This window comes from Schistocerca serialis, chromosome 4 (genome assembly GCF_023864345.2).
Source record: "Schistocerca serialis cubense isolate TAMUIC-IGC-003099 chromosome 4, iqSchSeri2.2, whole genome shotgun sequence".
Classification (NCBI taxonomy): domain Eukaryota; kingdom Metazoa; phylum Arthropoda; class Insecta; order Orthoptera; family Acrididae; genus Schistocerca; species Schistocerca serialis.
The window spans coordinates 134,962,227-134,987,841 of NC_064641.1; the positions used below are offsets into that span (position 1 = coordinate 134,962,227).

General features: G+C 43.6%; 1 protein-coding gene across 1 annotated transcript in view; it reads left to right on the plus strand.

Annotated features, from left to right (window-relative positions):
- Nucleotides 1-25,615, plus strand: part of LOC126474870 (beta-1,3-glucan-binding protein-like) — a 111,360-nt gene that overhangs the window by 25,598 nt on the left and 60,147 nt on the right. The window contains exon 2 of the mRNA XM_050102352.1: nucleotides 14,097-14,251. Within this exon, the coding sequence (XP_049958309.1) occupies nucleotides 14,097-14,251 (155 nt within the window). The remainder of the gene's footprint in view (nucleotides 1-14,096; nucleotides 14,252-25,615) is intronic.

Sequence of the window (25,615 nt, forward strand, 5' to 3'; positions counted from 1 at the left end):
GTCTCGATCCCTGAGTCAACAGATGGGGACGTTTGCAAGACAACAACCATCTGTACGAACAGTTCGACGATGTTTGCAGCAGCATCGACTATCAGCTCGGCGTCCATGGCTGCGGTTACCCTTGACGCTGCATCACAGACAGGAGCGCCTGCGATGGTGTACTCAACGACGAGACGAACCTGGGTGCACGATTGGCAAAACGTCATTTTTTCGGATGAATCCAGGTTCTGTTTACAGCATCATCATAGTCGCATCCGTGTTTGGCGACGTCGCGGTTAACGCACATTGGAAGCGTATATTGATCATCGCCATACTGGCGTATCACCTGGCGTGATGGTATGGGGTGCCATTGGTTACACGTCTCGGTCACCTCTTGTTCGCATTGACGGCACTTTGAACAGTGGACGTTACATTTCAGATGTGTTACGATCCATGGCTCTACCCTTCATTCAATCCCTGCAAAACCCTACATTTCAGCAGGATTATGCACGACCGCATGTAGCAGGTCCTGTACGGGCCTTTCTCGATACAGAAAATGTTCGACTGCTGCCCTGGTCAGCACATTTTCCAGATCTCTCACCAACTGAAAACGTCTGGTCAATGATGGTCGAGCAACTGGCTCGTCACGCCAGTCACTACTCTTCATGAATTGTGGTATCGTGTTGAAGCTGAATGGGCAGCTCTACCTGTACACGCCATCCAAGCTCTGTTTGACTCAATGCCCAGGCGTATCAAGGCCGTTATTACGGCCAGAGGTGGTTGTTCTGGGTACTGATTTCTCAGGATCTATGCACCCAAACTGCGTGAAAATGTAATCACATGTCAGTTCTAGTATAATATATTTGTCCAATGAATACCCGTTTATCATCTGCATTTATTCTTGGTTTAGCAATTTTAATGGCCAGTTGTGTAGTTCTGAGTTCTGGGGGACTGATGACCTCAGATGTTAAATTCCATTGTGCTCATATCCATTTGAACCAATTTTTCGCCCATTCTCCGTCCCGAGCACAGTTCTCAAATGCTCGATCCATTTCATATCGCCTTGCAACTTTAAACGACTTGAGTGTGTCAACCAGGACTCTAGTAATACTGTATCGGAACATTACAAGTTTGTTCTCCTTACGTATCCGCATTAACTTACATGTTTCCACATTTAGAACTAGCTACTATTCATCACACCACTAAAAATTTTTATCTAAGTCGCTTTCCTTGCCATTGCCAGTCTACATTTTATATCCTCTCTACTTCGACCATCATCAGTTATTTTGCTCCCCAAATAGCAAAACTCCTTTACTATTTTAAGTGTCTTATTTCCTAATCTAATTCCCTCAGCATCACCCGACTTAATTCGACTACATTTCATTATCCTCGTTTTGCTTTTGTTGATGTTGATGTTATATCCTCCTTTCAAGACACTGTACATTCCGTTCAGCTGCTCTTCCAAGTCCTTTGCTGTCTCTGACAGAATTACAATGTCATCGGCGAACCTCAATGTTTTTATTTCTTCTCCATGGATTTTAATACCTACTCCGAATTTTTCTTTTGTTTCCTTCACTGCTTGCTCAATATACGAGGGTTATTCCAAAAGTAAGGTCCGATTGATTGCCAAATTGAAACCACAGTGAACATCAGAAATGTTTTACTTGTAACAATTAGCTACACCTTTCAGCTACTTCTCTACGTAGTCGCCGTTCTGACTTAGACTTTTGTCATAGCGTTGTACCAACTTTTCAATAGCCTCATCATAGAAGGCAGCCGCCAGTGCTTTCCGCCAATTCTCCACGCTGGCCTACACCTCGTTGTCTGTGTCAAAATGTTGTCTTCAAAGACAGCGGTTCATGTGACCAGAGATGAAACTCAGGGGGAGACAATTGCGGACTGTATTGTGGGTAATCTCACATTTCCATTTGAAAACGATGCAGGAGCATCTTCATTGCCCCTGCAGAATGCGGCTGAGAATTGTCGTGAAGACGAAACAGCACGACAGTTATGTAATGTTGGCTGCATAGCTTCAGGCGAAATTTCTCACCAGGCCCTCGTACTTGGCGGCAGACACTATTTTCTAGACATCTTTACGCACTCACTGCGAGCTCAGAAATGAGAAGAGCGACGTGATGCTAACTGGGGTTATACTAGAGACACTACCCAACACATCTGTGCAAAGCTTTATCGGATTTTCATAGTCGTTTCCATTTCGCGACCGATCGGACCTTACTTTTGGAATAACCCTCGTACATATTGAATAACATCGGGGACAGGCTACAACCCTGTCTCACTCCCTTCCCAACCGCTGCTTCCCTTTCATGCCCCTCGACTCTTATAACTGCCATCTGGTTTCTGTACAAATTGTAAATAGCCTTTCGTTCCCTGTATTTTACCCCTGCCACCTTCAGAATTTGAAAGAGAGTATTCCAGTCAACATTGTCAAAAGCTTTCTCGAAGTCTACAAATGTTAGAAATGTAGGTTTGCCTTTCCTTAATCTATTTTCTAAGATAAGTCGTAAGGTCAGTATTGCCTCACGTGTTCCAACATTTCTACGGAACGCAAACTGATCTTCGCCGAGGTCGGTTTCTACCAATTTTTCCATTCGTCTGTAAGGAATACGCGTTAGTATTTTGCAGCTGTGACTTATTAAACTGATAGTTCGGTAATTTTCTCATCTGTCAACACCTGCTTTCTTTTGGATTGGAATTATGATATTCTTATTGAAGTTTGAGGGTATTTCCCCTGTCTCATACTTCTTGCTCACCAGATGGTAGAGTTTTGTCAGGATTGGCTCTCCCAAGGCCGTCAGTAGTTCCAATGGAATGTTGTCTACTGCCGGGACCTTGTTTCGAATCAGGTCTTTCAGTCCTCTGTCAAACTCTTCACGCAGTATCGTATCTCCCATTTCATCTTCTTCTACATCCTCTTCCATTTCCATAATATGGTCCTCAAGTACATCGCCCTTGTATAGACCCTCTATATACTCCGTCCACCTTTCTGCTTTCCCTTCTTTGCTTAGAACTGGGTTTCCATCTGAGCTCTTGATATTCATACAAGTGGCTCTCTTTTCTCCAAAGGTCTCTTTAATTTTCCTGTAGGCAGTATCTATCTTCCCCCTAGTGAGACAAGCCTCTACATTCTTACATTTGTCCTCTAGCCATCCCTGCTTAGCCATTTTGCACTTCCTGTCATCCTCATTTTTGAGACGTTTGTATTCCCTTTTGCCTGCTTCATTCACTGCGTTTTTATATTTCCTCCTTTCATCAATTAAATTCTATATTTCTTCTGTTACCCAAGGATTTCTACTAGCCCTCGTCTTTTTACCTACTTGATCCTCTGCTGCCTTCACTACTTCATCCCTCAGAGCGACCCATTCTTCTTCTACTGTATTTCTTTCCCCCATTCCTGTCAATTGTTCCCTTATGCTCTCCCTGAAACTCTGAACAACCTCTAGTTCTTTCAGTTTATCCAGATCCCATCTCCTTAAATTCCCACCTTTTTGCAGTTTCTTCAGTTTTAATCTACAGTTCATAACCAATAGATTGTGGTCAGAGTCCACATCTGCCCCTGGAAATGTCTTACAATTTAAAACCTGGTTCCTAAATCTCTGTCTTACCATTATATAATCTATCTGATACCTTCTAGTATCTCCAGGATTCTTCCACGTATACAACCTTCTTTTATGATTCTTGAACCAAGTGTTAGCTATAATTAAGTTATGCTCTGTGCAAAATTCTACCAGACGGCTTCCTCTTTCATTTCTCTCCCCCAATCCATATTCACCCACTATGTTTCCTTCTCTCCCTTTTCCTACTCTCGAATTCCAGTCACCCATGACTGTTAAATTTTCGTCTCCCTTGACTACCTGAATAATTTCTTTTATCTCATCATACATTTCATCAATTTCTTCATCATCTGCAGAGCCAGTTGTCATATAACTTGTACTACTGTAGTAGGCATGGGCTTCGTGTCTATCTTGGCCACAATAATGCGTTCGCTATGCTGCTGATAGTAGCTTACCCGCACTCCAATTTTTTTATTCATTATTAAACCTACTCTTGCATTACCCCTATTTGATTTTGTATTTATAACCCTGTATTCACCTTACCAAAAGTCTTGTTCCTCCTGCCACCGAACTTCACTAATTCTCACTATATCTAACTTCAACCTAGCCGTTTCCCTTTTTAAATTTTCTAACCAACCTGCCCGATTAAGGGATCTGACATTCCACGCTCCGATCCATAGAACGCCAGTTTTCTTTCTCCTGATAACGACGTCCTCCTGAGTAATCCCCGCCCGGAGATCCGAATGGGGGCTATTTTACCTCCGGAATATTTTACCCAAGAGGACGCCATCATCATTTAACCATACAGTAAAGCTGCATGCCCTCGGTAAAAATTACGGCTGTAGTTTCCCCTTGCTTCCAGCCGTTCGCAGTACCAGCACAGCAAGGCCGTTTTGGTTAGTGTTGCAAGGCCAGATCAGCCAATCATCCAGACTGTTGCCCCTGCAACTACTGAAAAGGCTGCTCCCCCTCTTCAGGAACCAAGCGTTTGTCTGGCCTCTCAACAGATACCCCTCCGTTGTGGTTGCACCTACGGTACGGCCATCTGTATCGCTGAGGCACGCAAGCTTCCCCACCAACAGCAAGGTCCATGGTTCATGGGGGTAGGGAAATATACGAATATGGAATCCGCCTGTTGCCCTTCATCCAGAGTTCTCGGTATATCATGTGAGAAAAGGGCTAGCTGAATTTTTCATGAGCGATTCTTTTCAAGAGCATGGTGATTCGAAGACGTAAGGTTCTCAGTCTCAAGAAAATTTATTATATTTGAACTGAGAATATGTTCATGGTTTATGCAGCAAACCGAAGTTAGAGATACTAGTTTGTCATTTTCAGGGTCTGTTGTTTTACCGTTCTTTTATAGTGGAGTCACCTGCGTTTTTTTCCTGTCACTTGGGACTTCGTGCTGTGCGAGAGATTCAGGATAAAGGCAAGCGAGGTATGGTGGCCAATACCGTGATGCACTCTTCGTAAAATCAAACTGCGATTCAATCCAGACCTGGTGATTTGTTGCTTCCAAATCTTTCGTTATTTATCTGCTCTAGGGATGGTTCATACTGTCTTGTCCATATGGGAGTCTGTCTGATGGTCAAAGGACAGCTTAGAATCTCTGCTTCTGCAGGATCTCGAAACGGCGAGTTCGATGCGCTGATAACCTCGATCTGGCCGATATCGAATGCACTGATATCGGACGTCGTGTCGACGTCCACTACCTTGAGCAGTATAAGTCTCGACGACGTATCGCTCACGTGACACGCTGAAGTATGCTTATCTCCGAAGCGAAAAAAGAGCTGTTTTGTTGACAGCATTCATCCCTAACTCAGCTGTTTATAAATGTATTCGAAACACACTGATGTAGCAGAACTCAGTGGCCACCGACCACAGAGAAAATAATGCCCTCTGGTGCAGCTGTGGGTAAGCGACGCTTTAAGAACCGTGCAGGACTACTATAAATGATTCATGAGGTCTCAAAGCTCTACCAAGTGAAAAGTATGACTCCAGAATTTCCCTATAGATGGTGCTAGCCTATAAATGGTGTAGGGCCCGTGAGACCGCGTCTGCAACGCCGTCTGCTTCCTCTAATGGCTGACGACGAATGTCAACACACAGTAACCCAAGTTCCATACGTCGGTATCTGTTTCAAACCCGTAAACATGTCGAGTTTTGTGCCTACCAACTACGATTTGCGGGCAGCATTTGTTTTCTGTTATCATTTGAAGAAAACTGCTTCAGAATCGCGTCGAATGCTTGTCGAAACTATCGGCGTACACGCGTTTGGGAAAAAACAGTGTTTCGAGTGGTTCAAAAAATTCAGAAGTGGTGATTTTGACCTGATTAAAGACGAGTGCGAGAAACCACCGAAAAAGTTCGAAGACAACGACTTGGAGGCCTTATTGGATGAAGATCATTCTCAAACTGAACAATTGAATGTGACGCAGAAAGGCGTTTCTCTTCGGTTGCAAGCTATGGGAAATGTGAAGACAGTGGGAAAATGTGTTCCGCATGAACTGAATGAAAGACAGCAAGCAACTCGGAAGACCAATTGTGAAATGCTGCTCGCCAGATAGAAAAGAAAGTCGTTTCTCTTCCGGCGCGGTAGCTCAGCGGGTTCGGTCAGAAGGTTAGTTACCCTCTGTAATAAAAATACTGAGTGAACGGATCAACGATGAACCTGAACGGGTGTCATCGGCCGTTTACCCCGAACAAATTCAACGAACAATACAGAACAAAAAAATGCCGACACGGTAGCTCAGCGTGTTCGGTCAGAGGGCTGCGCGCTCTTTGTAGTAAAAAAACTGAGTCAAGGAATCAACGATCAACTGGAAAGGATGTCTTGTGACGTCCGCCCAGACCAAACGCAACGAACTATATCGAACAAAACGGAAAAAACAGGTAGCTGAGTGGTCAGATCGACAGAATGTCAGTCCTAAGGACCCGGGCTCGATTCGCGGCTGGGTCGGAGATTTTCGCCGCTCAGGGACTGGGTGTTGTGTTGTCCTAATCATCATCATTTAATTCACATCGAGGTGCAAGTCGCCGAAGAGGCATTAAATCGAAAGACTTACACCTGGCGAATGGTCTACCCGAAGGGGGCCCCTAGCCAGACGGCATTTACATTTTAGAATGACGTCAAATTGTAATGGAATGTTATCAGAGAAGGAGGAAAACGTATGGCAGAAGAAACATAAATAATAACAAAATGTAGCAATAGATGGCGCTGTAAGCATCATAATTTAATAGTGACCGACTACAAATAACAAATGAATCATACAACAATGCCTAGAGTGTACGCTTGACGTTAAACAAACTACACTACTCAGCGTGAATGGGTGTACAGATGTGATAATGTTAGTTACGTAAACCCATCCACCACGGCAAGGTCATATCACATCGGATGGTAAAAATCAGTATTTAATTGTCATGAGGCCAAAAACCGCATAAAAAGCATCAATCAAAATCAAATCGGATTATTAATTTCCGTGTGACTGGCGCAAAACATGTTGAATACGCTGTCCACTGTTTTCTGCAACAAGTTGAAATCGAGAAACAGCATGTTACCCAACTGATCGAAGTGTTTCTGGGGTCACGTCCAGAATGTGTTGCGCAATGCGTGCCTTCAATGCAGCTAAGTCTGCCAGCGGAACACTGGACACATCTTTCAGACAGCCCCACAGCCAGAAGTCACACGGGTTAAGATCAGGTGATTGGGACGGCCAGTCTGTAGGGAAATGGCGGCTGATAATTCTAGCATTTCCGAAATGGCGCCTCAGCAGCTGCTTAATTGGATTTGAAATGTGCAGAGGTGCGCCATCTTGTATAAAAATGATCCCATCCACACATCTACGCTGTTGGAGAGCTGGAATGACGTGGTTGAGCAAAAGACACTCATAGCGCTTACCAGGATGTTACAGGTAAAAGGACCGGAAGCACCTGTCTCTTCGAAAAAATATGGCCCTATGATAAATGATGCTGTAAACCCGCACCACACAGTGACATTTTCAGGATGAAGTGGTACTGGTTGATTTGCGTGTGAATTTTCCGTTGCCCATATTCGACAATTGTGTGTATTGGCGTATCCTGTCAGATGGAAGTGGGCTTCGTCTGTCCACAAAATCTTCCACGGTCAATCATTGTCCACTTCCACGCGGGCAAGAAATTCTAAAGCGAAGATCTCTCTTGCTGGCAGGTCAACAGGATGCAACTCGCGCACATAGGAAACTTTAAATGAATGGCAAAGATGGATGTTTAGTAGGATTTTACGCACCGTGCTCAATGTCCATTGTTTGGGCAATTCTCCGTGCACTACCCGTTTGCACACCACCGCTCGTCTCCTCCTGCATTGCTGTGGCCGCTGCTCCCACTGACGTCGAATCAATTCGTTTCCTCCCTCTACCAGGTTGCACATCAAAAGAACCCGTCTTTTCGAATCATTTTCTCCAGACCCACGGCAGTCATCGGACGAGCGCCTTTTTTCAAGCCCTTCAGTGTCCGGAACTTCTGCAGAGCGACGTGCGCACAGTCATCATTCTTGTAATAGAGCTTTACAAGCAGAGCGCGATCCTGCATTGAGACAGTGATGGCGAACGTCGGAGACGCGAAAGAAGGAAAAGCCGTGTACCCGGCGTGTTTATACCAACTTCAATGGGTCGTGTGCATGACAGGTGTTTTCATTCACACATTCTGACACATGCAGCGCCAGCTACTGATCAATTTTTACACTATTTTTTTCTTCTGCCATACGTTTTCCCTCTTCTCCGATAATATTCCGTTCCAATTTGACGTCAATCTGACCAGTGGTGTTATTTCTACGGCGTTTTGAAAGTTTAATTATAATCATCCTGTATTTTGAGAATTCTAAGCGTAGTAAGTCATAGCTGAATGCAGACAAACCATCGACATCCACTGCAAGACCAAATAGCTTTGGGAAGAAGACAATGCTCTGTGTTTTGTGGGATCAAAAGGGTGTCATCTACTATAAGCTGCTAAAACTTGATGAAACCGTTAAGACTGATCGCTACCGACAGCAAATGATCGAGTGAAACCGAGCATTACCTCAAAAACGACCGGAACATAGAAAAAGGCAATACAAAGTCATATTGCTCCACCTGAAAGAGAGATTTGGTGTTGGGCGGCGGTGGGGTGAAGTGGACTGCGGTAGTCGTCGTGAGGTTGTGGACCACTGCGGCTGCGGCGGGGGCAGAGCCTCTCCGTCGTTTCTAGGCCCCCTGTTAACAATCAATACATATTGCTGCATGATAACTCCCTATCACACGCAGCAAAACGGGTCAGGGAAACGATCGAGGCGTTCGATTGAGAAATACTAGGGCATGCAGCTCATTCTCCAGACATGACTCCGTCCGATTATCATCTGATTGCATCACTGGGATGCGCTCTCGCTGAACAACGCTTCAATTCGTATGAAAATGTCCGAAAATGGCTCGCTGACTAGTTCGCTTCAAAAGAAGAACTGCCTTTTTTGGTGTGGCATTCGTAGTCTGAGGAGGAGGGGGGGGGGGGGGGGGGGAAGGTGGGAGGCGGGAGAAATGAATAAATAGCAATGGAGATTATTTTGAATAAAATATTGTTTATCAGTTTTAAGCAACAGACGTGTAATTATTGCAACCAAATTCCGGTTTCATACTTCTGCACCTGGTATATTTTCCACAGCATTAAATGCACGTATATCACTGACACATGAATAGAACCGTAAACTCACCGAGTTTGCATTTTGCGCTCTGAAAGTGTTCTACGGGTGTCCCTCTGGTCGCACGCCACTCGACCAAGCGGTAGTCAAGTTCATTCCACACCTCACACCTTGTGTAGCAACATTCCCTCACAGCAGCAGTCATGCTTTCTCTGAGCTGTTCGAGTGTAGTCGGCAGTGCGGGTACGTAAACACGGTCCTCAGTGTACCCCCAAAGGAAAAACTCACGAAGCGTTAGGTCAGGCGACCTGGGGGCCCAAGGGAACAGGGGCCGCATGATCTTCACCACTGCACTCAATCCAGCGATGCAGAAGTTCGTCGTTTAGATTGGGTCGTACATCAGTGATCGAATGGAGAGGTGCCTCGTCCAGCTGGAAGTCGAAATTCTCGGAATCAGCTGTCAGCTGTAGAAACAACTAGAACCGCAACATTTTAAGCTAAGAGGTAGCCGTCACAGTCTTCTAACAGAAGAAAAACAGCCCGTACAACTTGGTCTGTCACACTGCGCCGGAAACATTGACCTTAGGCGAATCTCGTTCATGCGCCACAATTGCATGAGAATGTTCAGTGTCCCACACTCTCACATCGTGACGATTAACCTAACCAGATAAATAAAGGTTGTTCCGCCACTGAATATCAGCTTGGGGACGAAATGTTCATCTTCAAGCGCTTCCTGCACTATGATGCAACACTGGAGGTGCCGGCCGCAATAATCCGGTTTTAATTGTTGCCCCAGCTGTTGACGGTGCGGTTTCAAATGCAACCGCTGTCGCAAAATTTTCCGCGCAGTTTACTGTCTTATTCCAAGTTCATGACTTGCGCGGACCGTTTATTTTTTTTACTCTGTGCACTAAGCTTTTTCCTTCGCCCTCTGCACGGTTGCATCTGCCCCATTTGGTCTACTAGTACTTTTCTGTCTATAAAGGTGACCAGTGCCCCTAAACTGTCGATACCAACACAGTGCTCTGTTTACATGGCGGCTCTTTTCCACAATCCCTGTTACAACAGGTACATTAGATTAATTATTCATTCCATAGACACATAAAAGAGGCAATCCTCCTAGGTGTGGAACATGTCAGAAACACATTACAAAAATGTAATTAGGAAAACTTGAGTTTCATTAATTTTAAGGATCCTCAGTCAATAAACAGTAAAACTATGTACATGAATTAAATTTAAACTTCTAATATTTACAGGTTTAATACTTACATCTGCTTCCATTAAATCCATCATTCAGACATTTGCTAGTTTCTTGGCTATTACAACCAAGTACTGTCAAAAATTAAAGTAAATTATTCATTTCAGTGAACCTCAGTTAAGAACAGCCAGATTATATACAAGATTTAAAATTAAACTTCCACTATTTACAGACTTAAGACTGCTTTCCATACATCCATCATTCACACAGTAGGTAGTTACTTGGCTGTTACAACCAAGTATTGTCAAAAATTAAAGTATAATAAATTTGCATTAAAATGGTCTGCTGCACTTGTTGAGAAACTCATGGATGGAATAGAAGGAGTTGGCCACCAAAATTTCTTTTAAATTATGTTTAAATTGTGCCTTGTATGAAAGTAAACTCTTAATGGTTGTTGGTAACTTATTGAAAATATGCATTGCTGAATAGTGGACTCCTTTCTGGGCAAGAGTATGTGATTTTAAATCTTTATGTATATTGTTCTTATTCCTAGTATTGATACTGTGTACTAAGCAGTTAGTTGGGAAAAGAGATGTATTATTTACAACAATCTTCATTAGGAATAAATATACTGAGAAGCTGTGGTTAATATGCCCAATTCTTTGAATAGGTTTCGACATGATGTTCACGGATTTACACTACTCATTACTCTTATTATACGCTTCTGTACTCTAAAACTTTTTTCTCTGTTTGTGGAGTTACCCCAAAATATACCACCATAAGACATAATGGAGTGAAAATAAAGCAAAATATGCCAGTTTTTTTAAAATATTTATATCTCCTATGTCTAACATCATTCGCATTGCAAACACAGTCTTGTTTAGGCGCTTTAGCAGTTCGTCAGTACATTGCTCCCAACTGAATTTATTATCAAGTTGTAATCCGAAGAATTTTACACTCTCAACTTCTCCTATTTCCTTGTAATCATATTTTATACACACACCAGAAGGAAATTTCTTGGAAGTTCTGAACTGCATATAGTGGGTCTTTTCAAAGTTTAATGACAGTGAATTGGCTATGAACCACTTATTAATGTCAGTAAACATTTGATTAGCTGCCTTGTCTAAATTTATATTTGATTTACTATTTATTGCAATGTTTGTATCATCTGCAAATAAGACAAACTTGGCATCTGGTAATGCAACAGATGACAGGCCATTAATATGCACAAGAAACAGTAGTGGACCTAGTATGGAACCCTGGGGAACACCACATGTAATTTTTTTTTTCCCAGTCAGATGATGTCTGATTGCTGAAGTGTTGCGTAACGACACCCTTTGTTTTATATTCGTAAGATATGACTGAAACCACTTTGCAACACTACCAGTGACGTCATAATATTTTAATTTACTAACGTCTCGCATATTGTAACACACAAAATAGCTCCTTTCTTCCTTTGTCGCCAGTTTGTCAAGGCACCATGCAAACTCGTTGTGTTTACGGTTCTATTGATGCCTCGTTCACCGATGAGCGAAAACATTATGACCACTTGTTTAATAGCATGTTGTTCCACTTTTCAAACACAGTACAACAGAGATTCTGCTTGGTATAGATTCTGCAAGTCCTTGACAGGATTCCAGAAGTATGTGGCACCAAACGTATACCCACAGGTCAAGCAATTTCCACAAATTACGGGATGGTGGTTTACGGGCACGTACGCTGCAGCTAGTGCACGATATGTGTTCCAGTGGGTACAGATCAGGCACATTTGCTAGGCAAGACATTTGCTTGCTTTCTTTCATTCAGTTCATCCGGAACCCATTTTCCCACTTTCTGCATCTTTCCCATTGCTTTCAACTGAAGAGAAACGGCTTTCTGCATCACATTCAATTGTTCCGCGAGTTCCTGTTGAGTTTGAGTGTCATCTTCATCCAATAAGGCCTGCAATTCGTTGTCTTCGAACTTTTGCGGTGGTTTCCCGCGCTCGTGTTTTCTCACGCCAAAATCACCACTTATGAATTTTTTGGATCACTCGAAACACTGTGTTTTCCCAAGAGCATGATCGCCGAAAGCTTCTACAAGCATTCAGTGCGAATCTGCAGCAGTTTTCTTCAAATGATAACAGAAAACAAATGTTGTCTGCAAATCGTAGTTCGTAGGCACAAAACTCGACATGTTTACGTGTTTGAAACAGATAACGATGTATGGAACTTGGGTTACTGTGTGTTACTGTGTGGTTACTGTGTGTCGTCAGCCGTTACAGGAAGCAGACGGCGTTGCAGACGCGGTCTCACGGATCCTACATTGACGGGTAGCATCATCTGTAGGGAAATTCCGGTTTCATACTTCTACGCTTAAGTAAGATTTTAATACGGCGCATTTTGCTTTCAAACTTTACAACATTATTTTACTGTAAATGTCGACACAGTCTGCGCAACTCACCGATTGCAAAGATGGAGCGCTGTCAGTTCTGATTGCTGACAAATAACGTTACGGAAAAATCCTGGAATAGTAGTAACCTCACTCCACGCAGCTAATGAAAACATGCGTACAGCACTCCCATTGATACGATGGAAGAACTGGAACACAGCAGTGTACAGTCTCGTCAAGATTTATGAGATGATCCACAGCAGTTTGGATGAGTTGCTTACAAATGCTGGGGTACAAGTGTATAGCAAATTGTAACGCTTAGACAGTTTCAGTGTGTATATGGCATAAGTGGGAAATGGTCCAAGAATGAGAGACTTATTATCCGTAAACAGTGGTTTTTCCACTACCACACAATGCTGTGCTTCCTCAAATTAAGATATATGTTTGATACTAACAGAGTTCTCTTGGCCAGGAATGCAAATAAACCAAAGAGCGTGATTAAAGTTATGTTCAAAGAGTTTGTGTTGGAGCAGAGAGTTTCTTTGTGCAGCACTTACATTGCACATTGGTGACAGTAAGTGTATATCTACTTATATTATATTCATTACTGCAAAAATAACATGTATTTAAAATGCAAAATTGACGTGTGAAATTACGATTGGCATTGACATAAACATAGATCATTGTTTATAAAATAAACGCTATAGCTCTGCATGAAGTGCCGGCCTCTGCGGCCGAGCGGTTCTAGGAACTTCAGTCCGGAACCGCGCTGCTGCTACGGTCGCAGGTTCGAATCCTGCCTCAGGCATGGATGTGTGTAATGTCCTTAGGTTAGTTAGGTTTAAGTAGTTCGAGGTCTAGGGGACTGATGACCTTAGATGTTAAGTCCCATAGTGCTTAGAGCCATTTGAACCATCTGCATGAAGTTTTATTAAGTTAAGTTTTGTGTGTGAATTCCTGAAGGACCAAACTGCTGAGGGCATTCCTAAGGGACCAAACTGCTGAGGGCATCGGTCCCTAGACTTACACAGTACTTGAACTAACTTATCCTAAGAACAACACACACATCCATGCCGGAGGGAGGACTCGAACCTCTGGCGGGATGGGCTGCGCTATCCGTCACATAGCGCCTCAAACCACGCGGCCACTCTGAATGACTAAGTTAAGGTTTGTGGGCATTTGTGAGGGAGGTGGGAGAGGTGGTATGTAAAGCGGGTGGGAGGAAAGAGTGGGTGTGTGTGTGTTTTGTCCTGACTTGTTTTCAAGTTTAAAGATACTTCGAAATTTTGAAAAATGTGGGTTGTTTACAGAGTCAATTTGTCCGTTGTTGCAGAATGGCGAGTTTGAGATCTACGTGAACAACAGGTCCAACAGCTTCGCCAGGGACGGCTACCTCAACATCCGCCCCACCCTGACCTCCGACAAGTACGGAGAGGCCTTTCTGTCCAGCGGCACCATAGACCTCAACGGCGGCTCGCCTGCCGATGAGTGAGTATGCGCCGAAACGCTCGCGGCCGTATAACTGCGTCTATTCCTGAGCTTGTAACAATTGACAAATAATCCGTTTACGACTGTGGACATCCACACAGACACGAACTCCGGAGAACTTTTACATAGATGAAGCCCTGAATATTGAAGCTATACCTTGTTATATGAGTGTTCATGAACCAATATTCAGTTTTGTAACGCTGTCTGCTGACGAAATAATCGCAGGAGCACACAGTTACAGAAAATCGGCCCAACGTGAAATTAATATGCATAGCTTGTGTACCTGAACATCCAACAGTCTGTAGACACTCTCAAAATCCTCTCAAAATTACCAAGTGTAAATGACGACACCTTGTAGCTGAACACAGTGCCATGAGGTGACTTCCCTAGAATGTTATCGGTATATCTTAATCTGAAAATGGCCTAGCACAGACAAAAAATGGCTTGAGCACTATGGGACTTAACTTCTGAGGTCATCAGTCCCCTAGAACTTAGAACTACTTAAACCTAACTAACCTAAGGACATCACACACATCCATGCCCGATGCAGGATTGGAACCTGCGACCGTAACGGTTGCGCAGTTCCAGACTGTAGAGCCTAGAACCGCTCGGCCACTACGGCCGGCACAGACAACATCTCAGCGAATGATTGTTCAAAATGGCTCTGAGCACCATGGGACTCAACTGCTGTGGTCATAAGTCCCCTAGAACTTAGAACTACTTAAACCTAACTAACCTAAGGACATCACACACATCCATGCCCGAGGCAGGATTCGAACCTGCGACCGTAGTGGTCGTGCGGTTCCAGACTGTAGCGCCTTTAACCGCTCGGCCACTTCGGCCGGCAGCGAATGATTGTACAACGACATAGTACAAGAATTATATCTGCGCGTACTACTACAAAAGCTGTGACTTTACTACCATATGCAGCACAAATTTTGCATAGAAGCATCAATATACACATTACAAAAATCTACCACAGCGAATCTTCTTCCTGGCCTCATCTACGAAAGTCACCTTCCACAATCTGAAAATTGTACTTGCGGAGAGCGGGATATTTATTACTAATTCGTGGGAGAAACAGCACGTGACTGAATTACTTCATTAACTGTATCGTAGATGATCTACCTCTATATCTACATCCATACTCTGCGAACCACTGAAGTGAATGGCAGAGGCTACGTCCCACTGCACCAGTTATTAGAGCATTTTCCCGGTCCAAACATGTATGGAGCGCGACAAAACTTATTGTTTAAATGCCTTTGTGCTTGCTGTGATTATTCTAATCTTATCCTCACGATCCCTAAGTGAGCGATACATGGGGGTTATATATTTCTAGAGTCATCATTCGAAGTCAGTTCTTGAAACTTTGAAAGTAGGCTTTCTGTAGATGGTCTTCGTTTATCTTAGAGTCTGCCAGATCAGTTCATTCAACACGTCAGTGACACTCTCCCGAGTGTCAAACAAACCTGTCAGCATTCGCGCTGTCCTTCTGTGAACACGTTCGATATCCCCTGGTAGTCCTATCTGGTACGGAACCAATATCCCAGGATAAGTCACACGAGAGATTCGCAAGCTATCTCCTTTGTAGACTGACTGCATTTCCCCAGTGTCCTACCAATTAACCAAAGTCTGCCACCTGCTTTACCCACGACTTAACCTATGTCATCGTTCCACTTCATGTCCCTACTAAGTGTTACATCCAAGTATTTGTATGAGTTTACAGATTCCAGCTGTCACCCACTAACATGGTATTGATAGGATACTATCTTTTTCGTTTTGTGAAGTGTAATTTTTTTATTTTTGAACATTTAAAGGAAGCTACCAATCATTGCACCACGTTGAAATATTATCAAGGTGTCACTGAATATTTGTGCACCGAGCGGGGTGGCGCAGTGGTTACACGCTGGACTCGCATTCGGGAGGACGACGGTTCAATCCCGCGTCCGGCCATCCTGATTTAGGTTTTCCGTGATTTCCCTCAATCACTCCAGGCAAATGCCGGGATGGTTCCTCTGAAAGGGCACGGCCGCCTTTCTTCCCCATCCTTCCCTAATCCGATGAGACCGATGACCACGCTGTCTGGTCTCCTTCCCCAAACCAACCACCAATATTTGTGCAGTTCAGTTCAGACTGTACTTCGTTGTAGATAACTGCATCATCTGCGAAAACTCTGAGGTTGCTATTACTATTGTCCGCAAGGTCATTAATACAGAACATGAACAGCAAGGGTCCGAACACACTTCCCGGGGGTACAGCCAAAGTTACTTGTCCATGACTCCCCATCCAAGACAACATGCTTCGTCTTCCCTACCAACAAATAGTCTTGTCACGTTTTTCGTTTGATACCCCATATGATAGCACTTTAGCTAACAGGCATAGTTGTGGTACTGTGTCAAATATTTTTCGGAAATCGAGAGATACTGTATCTACCTGACTGCTCCGATCCAAAGGTTACAGCATACCATGTGGGAAAAGCACGAGCTGGGTGTCACATTATTTATGTTTTCGAAATCCATGTCGGTTGTCATGGAGCAGGTCGTTCGAGATATCTCATTATGTTCGAGCTCAGTGTTAAGGATAATGAACTGTAGTTTTGTGGATCACTTCTGCTACCCTTCTTGTAGACAGGTGTGCTGTGCTTTCTTCCAACAATTGGGCACAGTTTTTTTGTTGGAGGGATCTACGATACATTATAGTTAACAAAGGGGCTAACTCAGCCGCGAACGGGGTATAGAATGTGACAGGTATTCCATAGGGCATGGGGATTTGTTCAGTTGTAACGATTTCAATTGTTTCTCAACGTCATCTTTTTCACTCATCTTTTCGGCTGTGTGAGAATTAAGATACGTCAATACTCCTGGGTTTTACTTTCTAAAGGAATATTTTTAAACAAAGTTAAGCATTTCTGCTTTTGCTTTGCTTCTCTCATTTTCAGTTCCAGTCTCGTCCGTGAGTGACTGGACACAAATTTTGGTGCCACTAACAGCCTTTACATGTGCCCGGAATGTGTGTGGGTTTTGTGAAAGATCATATGACAATATTCTGTTACGGTAGTCATTGAAGGTTTCATGCATTGCCCTCTTTACTGCCAAACACGGTTCCTTCCGTATCTCTCTATCTACAGGCCAATGCTTTCTTTATAACTACTATGTAATAGTCTCTGTTTTCTTCGAAGTTTCTTTAGAGTAACTGTATACCATGGAGAATCTCTGCTGGCGAAGAGATGATTTGGCAAGCACGAAGATAAGTCGTAGAAAACTTCTCCGTGTGCAGACGGGCATTATCTTGCTGAAATGTAAGCACAGAATGGCTGGCCATGAAAGGCAACAAAGCGGAGCGTAGAATATCGTGGAGATTCCGTTATGCTATAAGGGTGCCTCTTATGACAACCGTAAGGGTTGTAAGCGTATTATCATATCTCTGACTTGGTTCCGGAGTATCTTTGCGAGCGGCTACATTGTACAGTCGAGCACGGGACACGGAGCTGCCATGTTGTGTTGTGGGTAGCTCTTCATGGGAAAGGCATTATTATAGAAGTTCAGGTGTGGCTGCAAGTACTATTAATTTGAGGTAATGAAAAATTGGAAGTGGATTCAGTGAAAAGTGCGTAAAGAAGTAATTAAGTATGAGCAGTGCCGCCGATAACATATTTGAGTGTCCGCCCGTTTGCGTACCGTACCGTACAACATCAATCATCCCCGTCATGCTCAGCCCCCCAGAATGAAACTAACGTGAATCAGTAAAATAGTTTACGGTGGCCTTGAAACTTTCCCTGATGCAAACATCTTGGCTTGGATGACATGGAGTATAGCTGAGAGTACAGGTCTTCTGGCTAAGGTTCTTTATGGTACTTTGGAGCAAGACAAGGCTTTTACTTTGACTACAAGAAGAAGGAAGAAGCTAAATGCAGACGAGTATCTCTTTATATGGACCAAAGTAGGGAACAATAGCTGTAAAATAAGGATTACTGGTGACTGTATATTCTATTATAGACAATAAAAATTCCCTACCTCCTTTCCTTATCTCTCCCATGTTTTCCGTCCTCTGCTGGAATATTGCTGCGCGGTATGGGATCCTTACCAGGTAGGATTGACGGAGGACATCGAAAAAGTGCAAAGAAGGGCGGCTCGTTTCGTGTTATCGCGTAGCAGGTGTGAGAATGTCAGTGATATGACACGCGAGTTGGGGTGGTAGTCACTGAAACAAAGGCGATTTTCTTTGCGGCGAGATCTATTTACGAAACTTTCTCTTCCGAATGCGTAAATATTTTGTCGGCATCCACCTACGCAGGGAGAAATGATCATCATAATAAAATAAGAGAAATCGGAGCTCGAACGGAAAGATCTAGGAGTTCCTTTTTCCCACGCGCCATTCGAGAGTGGAACGGTAGAGAAGTAGTATGAAAATGGTTCGATGAACCCTCTGCCAGGCACTTAAGTGTGAATTGCAGAGTAACCATGTAGATGTAGATGTAGAAAGAGCAATCAAGTGCCAGAGCCTTGTAGCGAGAGTGAGAACACGCGTTCGGTCATCGCGTTTCCGCAACAATCAGCCGCGTCGCGACGGTTACGCGCACGGTCGTATAAGAGAGAACTGTGAACTGTAAATTAACTTTTATGAACAGTGTTATATTATTAAAAGTGTCAAGAAGGACTTTCACCAGATATCTGTGTGTATGTGACGAGCGTAAGAAATTTCGTTCGACCATTCGGCTTCCGCATCATCAACAAAAACCCGCGTCATGTCGATTACGCGTACGTTCGTCCAAGTGATAATGATGGACAAATAATCATCATCACTGCCTGTGTTCGTCCAGACAGTAAGACACTAACATCATCAACAATACTGTACAATAATACGGGAATGATAATTATGACCTCTCTTTAAATTAGCAAGAATGTTAATTGGCGCCAACACTTATTGTGTAAACAGTGCAACCTGCGATTTTCTGATCGTCTCAGGATATAATTGTCCATACTAAACGTAGAACGGTGGTGTGTTTTTGGTGTTGAGTGGCTCCCCTAAATCGGCTTGCATATTTACCCTACTGGACATTAAAATTGCTACACCGAGAAGAAATGCAGATGATAAACGGGTGTTCATTGGACAAATATATTTACTAGAACTGACATGTGATTACATTTTCACGCAATTTGGGTGCATAGATCCTGAGAAATCAGTACTCAGAACAACCACCTCTGGCCGTAATAACGGCCTTGATACGCCTGGGCGTTGAGTCAAACAGAGCTTGGATGGGGTGTACAGGTACAGCTGCCCATGCAGCTTCAACACGATACCACAGTTCATCAAGAGTAGTGTCTGGCGTATTGTGACGACCCAGGTGCTCAGCCACCATTCACAAGACGTTTTCAGTTGGTGAGAGATCTGGAGAATGAGCTGGCCAGGGCAGCAGTCGAACATATCCTGTATCCAGAAAGGCCCGTACAGGACCTGCAACATGCGGTCGTGCATTATCCTGCTGAAATGTAGGGTTTCGCAGGGATCGAATGATGGTAGAGCCACGAGTCGTAACACATCTGAAATGTAACGTCCGCTGTTCAAAGTGCCGTCAATACGGACAAGAGGTGACCGAGACGTGTAACCAATGGCATCCCATACTATCACGCCGGGTGATACGCCAGTATGGCGATGACGGATACACGTTTCCAATGTGTGTTCACTGCGATGTCGCCAAACACGGATGCGACCATCATGATGCTGTAAACAGAACCTGGATTCATACGAAAAAAAAAACGTTTTGCCATTCGTGCACCCAGGCTCGTCGTTGAGTACACCATCGCAAGCGTTCCTGTCTGTGATGCAGCGTCAAGGGTAACCGCAGCCATGGGCTCCGAGCTGATAGTCCATACTGCTGCAAACGTCGTCGAACTGTTCGCGCAAATGGTTGTTGTCTTACAAACGTCCCCATCTGTGGACTCAGGGATCGAGACGTGGCTGCACGATCCGTTACAGCCAAGCGGATAAGATGCCCGTCATCTCGACTGCTAGTGATACGAGGCCATTGGGATCCAGCACAGCGTTCCGTATTACCCTCCTGAACCCGCCGATTCCATATTCTGCTAACAGTCATTGGATCTGGGCCAACGCGAGCAGCAATGTCGCCATACGATAAACCGCAATCACGATAGGCTACAGTCCGACCTTTATGAAAGTTGGAAACGTGATGGTACGCATTTCTCCTCCTTACACGAGGCATCACAATAACGTTTCACCAGGCAACGCCGGTCAACTGCTCTTTGTATATGAGAAATCGGTTGGAATCTTTCCTCATGTCAGCACGTTGCAGGTGTCACCACTGGCGCCAACCTTGTGTGAATGCTCTGAAAAGCTAATCATTTGCATATCACAGCATCTTCTTCCTGTCAGTTAAATTTCGTGGCTGTAGCACCACATCTTCGTGGTGTAGCAATTTTAATGGCCAGTAGTGTACATACATAATTTCAGACAAGCCAGCAGCAGTGTGGCGCAGAAATAATACGACCGGCGCGGTAGAACCAGGTACGTGGCGTGGAGAGGGAACACGGTCAAAGCGAGAATAAGTTTAAGGATCTCCCACCAGTTGTACCCCCGGGACATGTTACAGGCTCCTACTATGAAAAGAAACGACACCTCAGACCATCATATCTGGTTGTCGGGCCATCTGGCGGGCGACAGTCAGGTTGGTGTCCCACCGATGTGTCCAGACACGTCTTCACTGGTCATCAATGATCGGTATGAAGTGAGAGTCATTACAGGAAAGAAATCCACTTCAGTCAATGAGATCCCACGTCGAAGAAGGGTCTAGAGACGACCGCGGTGGTCTAGCGGTTCTAGGCGCGCAGTCCGGAACCGCGCGACTGCTACGGTCGCCGGTTCGAATCGTGCCTCGGGCATGGATGTGTGTGATGTCCTTAGGTTAGTTAGGTTTAAGTAGTTCTAAGTTCTAGGGGACAGATGTTAAGTCCAAGAGTGCTCAGAGCCATTTGAACCATTTTTTGAAGCCCCAGACAGCGGTGGGCTGCCATATAGGTCGCCAGATCTCTCCCCAATTCAGCACAAAATTTGAGCATTATGGGCAGGGCGCTCCAACCAGCTCAGGATTTTGACGATCTATCGCACCAATGAAAGGGAAGCAGTGGTTGGGAAGGGAGTGAGACAGGGTTGTAGCCTCTCCCCGATGCTATTCAATCTGTATATTGAACAAGCAGTAAAGGAAAGAAAAGAAAAGTTCGGAGTAGGTATTAAAATCCGTGGAGAAAAAACAAAAACTTTGAGGTTCCCCGATGACATTGTAATTCTGTCAGAGACAGCAAAGGACCTGGAAGAGCAGTTGAACGGAATGGTCAGTGTCTTGAAAGGAGAATATAAGTTGAACATCAACAAAAGCAAAATAAGGATAATGGAATGCAGTCGAATTAAGTCGGGTGATGCTGAGGGAATTAGATTAGGAAATGAGACACTTAAAGTAGTAAAGGAGTTTTGCTATTTGGGGAGCAAAATAACTGATGATGGTCGAAGTAGAGAAGATATAAAATGTAGACTGGCAATGGCAAGGAAAGCGTTTCTGAAGAAAAGAAATTTGTTAACATCGAGTACAGATTTAAGCATCAGGAAGTCGTTTCTGAAAGTATTTGTATGGAGTGTAGCCATGTGTGGAAGTGAAACATGGACGATAAATGTGGTGCTAGAGAAGAATATAGAAGATTAGATGGGTAGATCACATAACTAATGAGGAGGCATTGAATAGAATTGGGGAGAAGAGGAGTTTGTGGCACAACTTGACCAGAAGAAGGGATCGGTTGGTAGGACATGTTCTGAGGCATCAAGGGATCACCAATTTAGTACTGGAGGGTAGTGCGGAGGGTAAAAATCGTAGAGGGAGACCAAGAGATGAATACACTAAGCAGATTCAGAAGGATGTAGGCTGCAGTAGGTACTGGGAGATGAAGAAGCTTGCACAGGATAGAGTAGCATGGAGAGCTGCATCAAACCAGTCTCAGGACTGAAGACCACAACAACAACAATCGCACCAATTGGACGAATCTAGAACGATATCCTTCAGGAGGACATCCAACAACTCTGCCAATCAATGCCAAGTCGAATAACTGCTTGCATACACATAATTGACTCACTCAATGTGTAAAGACCTTTCTTTTGAATAAATAACCCATTTTTTAAAATTATAATCATTTGTTTGTCTTTACGTATACCTCAAGTCTGCCGATTTCCGTCCCATTCGGGCAATTCCTTCATGATAGGTCTTCTTTTTTTTCTTTGTTAGAACGTATTTCGCGTAAAATGATCACGACAAGAAAATCTGAGAAATTACTCATACAGAAGTTTATCGTCATTCGTTCTTGCCCCGGACCATTCGTGAATGGAACAGGGAGAGGGGTAAATAATAATGGAACGCCAGCAGTATCCTCCGCCACACACTGTAAGCTGGCTTGCGGAGTACACTGTGGGGAGCATGTTGCATGGGAGATTTGAAATGCTTGCTAGTTGTGCTCAGTCTGCTAGACTCGTTTAACTGACAGGGACGTTTCGGTAATACCGAATACACTGCCAGTAGCATTAAATACGAAATGAGGGTAGCAGAAAACAAGCCAAGGGATAAGATCGTACCACAAAAGTGTTGTTAGCGGGAGAAATGGAATGAGCAATGAGAATGGGGCATTTCAGTCAAAGTCAATCCTTCTGTTACTGAGGCCCTATTGACCGATAGGGCCTGCATGTTTAAACAGTTTCACGAGTTCTTTGGAGCTCACGAAATCTCTAAGTCGGCTGACGACGCTCTTTTGTGTGGGAGGCAATTTTGGGACCTCTAGCCTTTGCATCTGTTTCATGTTACTGAAGTTAGTGATTCATGGTGACGGATAAAGTTATTCTGTCAGTATAGACGGTCTATTAGAATTCACAAATGCGTGTCTTATGCGCGGCTGTGGTGTTCTCATTGGTACGTAAATGCTGCAGCTTAACGCGTGAGCTGGTGATCATTCGGCAGATGACGATGACTGATGATGTTCATATCCTTAAGGCGCCAAAGTACACGGTTATCAGCGCTCTCACACAAAATAAATACAACCGAATGTGGTAAAAATGGATCGAAACAACAGTAACCTCTAAAATGAAACAGGAAGGAAAAGGAACTTGTCGGATTTGGTATACAACACTGAGTTATAGATCATAAAAAAGAATAGCATGAAACACAGATAAAAAGAATGCGGTGGAGGTCTCGTATAAGACTGTGGAGCTATTAACTAGCTGGATGTTGTTCTGATGAAAGATTTGAACTTGACGAGGTGTAATTAAAACAAAGATTATTTGAAGTTCCTATTATTTTTGATGTGGTTCCATATCTACCATGCCGCGAACTGTTTTGACTTTATGTAAGCTTGTAATGTCAAATGGTGACAACTGAGCTATTATTCTAATATTTTTATTGCAGTATGTTGTCACATTTGTCTTTGTAATGTTGAACAGATTCGTTCAATTCCGAGCATCTTCAGGTCTGTTAAAACATATGAAAGGCAAGCTAAGTGTGATCTTAGATAAGTACTCTGACGCACCCGTGTGATTTGCAGAATAGTTACGTAAAGGTAGATAAATGTAATAATGTAACGACACCCTCTGTCGTTGCTCAGCAAACCGTCGCTTTTATATGTGGTGTGCAGCGTCTATATGTCATTAACGTACGTACATTACAATTATTATGAATTATAAAGGAGTGTGGACAAGCATGTTAGGTGTTATCGAAGTTAGGTGTTATCGTCTTCTATATGTGGTACATCAAAACGATAAAGTTTTTGTGTAAGAACAAAAGAAACGGGGGCTCTTAGCTTCTTTGAGTGTCCTATTCGCACCCTGAATCGCTACAGCAAAATTCCCCTTACGCTTGCTCTCGCAAAGTGGCATGACGTCACATGCTTTGAATACCGGAGTACAGTTGGCTGTGGTCGATTGCCGAGATCCGCTGCTCCTATCACAGCATGGTGGAAGACACATTGTCTTCAGTACCGGTATCCAGATCAGGGTTGCCAGGTATCCCGACTCTTTGGGACTGTCCGAATTTCCAGTCGAAAACCCGACTTCCGATCGAACCCTATCAGGATAGGTAAAAATCCCGATCACTCAAAAATGGACGACATTCCATATAATATTACGGTCTCTACTTTAAACTGTTCGTTATAGGGTCAAAACTGACGGGCAGTCTTGTAAATTTATTGATATTTAAAACTCTGCTTCTAGTTTTAGTCAGAGAACTAAATTGGCGGGCCTGTCAGAAGTAGATCATGCCAGAGCTTAGTCATTGCCTGCAAAAACAAATAAGTAGTGTTGTGCAATTTCCTTCCTCTGAGGCATCCTCCATCGTCTATAAGACAGTAAACCAGGATCGTGTCAAAATATTCGAAAGAGAATTGGTCAATTGATTGCAGAGTGGTATAGACTATCTTGACAAACGATATGACTTTGAAGAGAGAGTGTACAAAGCTTCCAAACCATTTTCATTTACAGGGAAACAATGCTCACTTTCAGAATTCGTAGAAGTGACTTCTCGATGTGAACTTCGTGTGGACGAGAATTTGATGTTCGAAGAGTGTGTGCAATTAAACGCCTTGCTCAAGGAGGAAGAGGAGAACTTTTTTAAGCTGAATTCTGATGACAACTGGATGGAATTTTCTCGTCGTTATGAAAACTATGAAACCTTGTTCAGAGTTGTCTATTTCGTGCTTTCTATTCGTAATTTCAGTGCTGCTCCATCACGAATTTTTTCCAGATAAACACTTGGCGAGTTGAGAGAAACCCTCTGTCCATGATTACATTAGAAGCTGAATTAACTGTGAAGATGATTTAGTCATTTAAGAGCCTGTAGTTTCGTCGTTTCCTCGACGGGAAAGAAGGGAAAATGCAATTAAGGAGGCTGAAAAGCGGGCAGAAATATCGATAAGATAAAACACAGTGCTTTGTTATAAAGTATTATATTTTGAATTTTAGCATAAGTGTGTTTTGTCTAGGTTTCGTAAAAAATCCTGGTTTTGTTTAAAAAGAAACCTAGCAACCCTGATCAAGATGTCAGTCAGTTTCACGCCCTCCTCCTTCTTATTGAGACTATTGGGGTGTTTAACAGTCTCTATGGCCTCTTTGTATGACTTTTCATGGTATCCGATTGTGGCTGCGAGTACTTGGGTCCTGTCAAAATGAACGTGATGCTCTCTTGGTTGCAAAGCATATTCCGCAACAGTTGATATGTTGCCCATGTGCTGTTTTAGTCGTTTTTTTACCGTTATTTTTGTAGTACCCACGTACACCTCCCAACAACTACCGGGACTCCTACAAATTCCTGTTTTTTATAGAAGAGCA